This window comes from Papaver somniferum, chromosome 2 (assembly GCF_003573695.1).
Source record: "Papaver somniferum cultivar HN1 chromosome 2, ASM357369v1, whole genome shotgun sequence".
In the NCBI taxonomy this organism is placed as follows: Eukaryota; Viridiplantae; Streptophyta; class Magnoliopsida; order Ranunculales; family Papaveraceae; genus Papaver; species Papaver somniferum.
This window is the reverse complement of record NC_039359.1, coordinates 214,893,694-214,896,034: the sequence shown is the minus strand read 5'-3', so window position 1 is coordinate 214,896,034 and position 2,341 is coordinate 214,893,694. Positions and strand designations below refer to the sequence as shown.

General features: G+C 35.4%; 1 protein-coding gene across 1 annotated transcript; it reads right to left on the bottom strand.

Moving 5' to 3' along the window:
- Positions 1 to 747: 747 nt before the first annotated feature.
- LOC113352831 lies at positions 748 to 1,566 on the bottom strand. Its single transcript, XM_026596598.1, has one exon. The coding sequence runs from the start codon at positions 1,564 to 1,566 to the stop codon at positions 748 to 750; it is 819 nt and encodes a 272-aa protein (XP_026452383.1).
- Between the last annotated feature and the right edge of the window lie 775 nt (positions 1,567 to 2,341).

The window sequence follows — 2,341 nt, the reverse complement described above, 5'->3', positions numbered from 1 at the left end:
TAAATGTCCACACCTGCCCCTTCGCTCTTCATCTGTTTCATCTTATAATTAATAAATTCTTTATTAATCTTGCTTAGCAATTCAGGTATCCCATGCAAGTAACGAGAGTTTGTACTAGATAATTGTTTTTGTTTATTACTTAAGGTGTATGATACTATTAAGAACATAGCTGCACTTATATTCAGATAATTTTAGCTACCAGAGAAGATAGGGTAAAGAATACTTCCCTTTTTCCCTTTGCGGCTCTGTTTGTGACCCTTGCACGATGTAGCATATTTGAGTTTGATCGACGAAGCGCTGTCTTTCGAGTTAGTATCCGAGTGAGTTGCTTTGCTGAGTTAGTGATGGTGAGTTGATTCGCTGGTTCAGTTTGCTGCTTCACTTCGCCCAAGTAGCTTAGATGGTGGATGACGAAGTAGTTTTCGCTCCTATATTCTTCCTTTCCGTGATACTTAATTGTTGACGAAGTATTATATACTTCTAATTAATATGTTCTCCTTTGATCGATGTCATCTTATGTAGATCAGTTGTCAGCAGTAGCACGCATTATTTTTTTTTTCTTTTTTTTTTTTTTTTTTTTTTTTTTTTTTTTTTATCGAAAGAGAGATATATTAAGATAAGAAGAATATACAAAATGGCTACAAGATGTAGCAAAGAAAAAGAACAGAAAATCTAAAAACTACATCAATCAAAAGTCACCTCCCAACTGTGAGTTGAAACTACAAAATGATGCCCAAAAGCAACTGCTCAAACTATTACTAAAGATTTAGCATCCAAAGAAAGATCATTGTCTGTTTTGAAAGTATGTCTTCTTTCGAAAATGCGAGCATTTCTTTCTCTCCATAAAACACAAACCACGGCTGTCGGGATTAAGTTCCAAACTGAACTGCTTCCTACCTGAAAGGCATTGTTCCAGCATTTTGCAAAATCATAAACAGACTCCGGAAAAGTCCATGCCCAGTTAGAAGGAGTAATAGAAGACCAAACTTTGAAAGCTACTTTACAATGGATAAGGAGATGAAATACAGATTCTGCCTCATTACAACACATAATGCAACAATTATCTAGATTTAAGCCCTTACGATTAAGAAGATCAAGAGTATTAAGCTTACCATGAACCACACACCATAAGAGGAAAGTAATATTAGGAGGAACTATCTTGTTCCATATGAAATATTTTGGAAAATCAGCTACTCCATCGGCTTCGATAAGTTTGGCATATAAACTTTTTACAGAAAACACACCATTAGTTCCCAGAGACCATCTTATAGTGTCAAACTGATCATTAAGTTGAGGAGGGGAGACACCAATACGTACCAGGAGGTTAGCAAACTGGTTTGCTTCTGAGTTTCTCAATCTTCTTTTAAAATCAAAGATCCAATTACCATCAGGAGAAATATGAAAGGCAATACTCAAGAATTTATCCTTTACCAAACTGAAAATATTTGGAAAAGCTAAATATAAAGCTTCGTCTCCAGACCAGTTATCAAACCAAAAAGAAACTTTGTTACCAGAGTGAATAATGAAGGAGGAGTATTTATTGATCAACTGTCTTGTGTCTTCCATAATCTTCCAACAAGAAATACCACTAGTTGATGTCGAGATTTTACTTGGAATCCAGAAGGATGAAACTGCACCAAATTTCTCCTCAATAATCTTGTACCAGAGATGATTTTTTTCAGACCCAAATATCCAACATCATTTGGCAAGTAAGGCAATGTTCATCTGCTTTAGGTTTAACACACCAATTCCACCTCTCTCTTTAGAGGCATTGACCATATCCCAATTAACTAAATGAGAGACTTTTGAACCAGAATTATGTTCCCAAAGAAAATCTCTCATCTTCTTTTCAAGCTTATGAATAATAGAAGCTGGATCTCTAAACAATGAGAAGTAGTACATTGGTAGTGAAGAAAGCAAACATTTTAAAATTGTAAGCTTACCTCCCTTTGAATAAGAGCATCTATTCCATTGATAGAGTCTAACATCAAACTTAAGCAAAATGGGATCCCATATGGCTTTAGAGTTTGATTTAGCCCCTAGAGGCATGCCCAGATAAATGAAAGGTAACTTGTCAGTACTACATCCAAGCTCCACAGCCCATGATTGCAGATTAGGGCAGTCACCAATAGGAATGAGTCTAGTTTTGGTAGTATTAATCTTTAGACCTGCAATGAGTTCAAAGCACTTCAAGGAAGAAAATAAATTGTGAAGTTCTTCTCTAGAATTGTCAAGTAAAAAAATAGCGTCATTTGCATAATGTAGATGATTAATCATTATACCATTTTGCACATTAGAAAAACCGCTAAATAGACCCAAGTTTGCAGCTCTATCCAAGTAC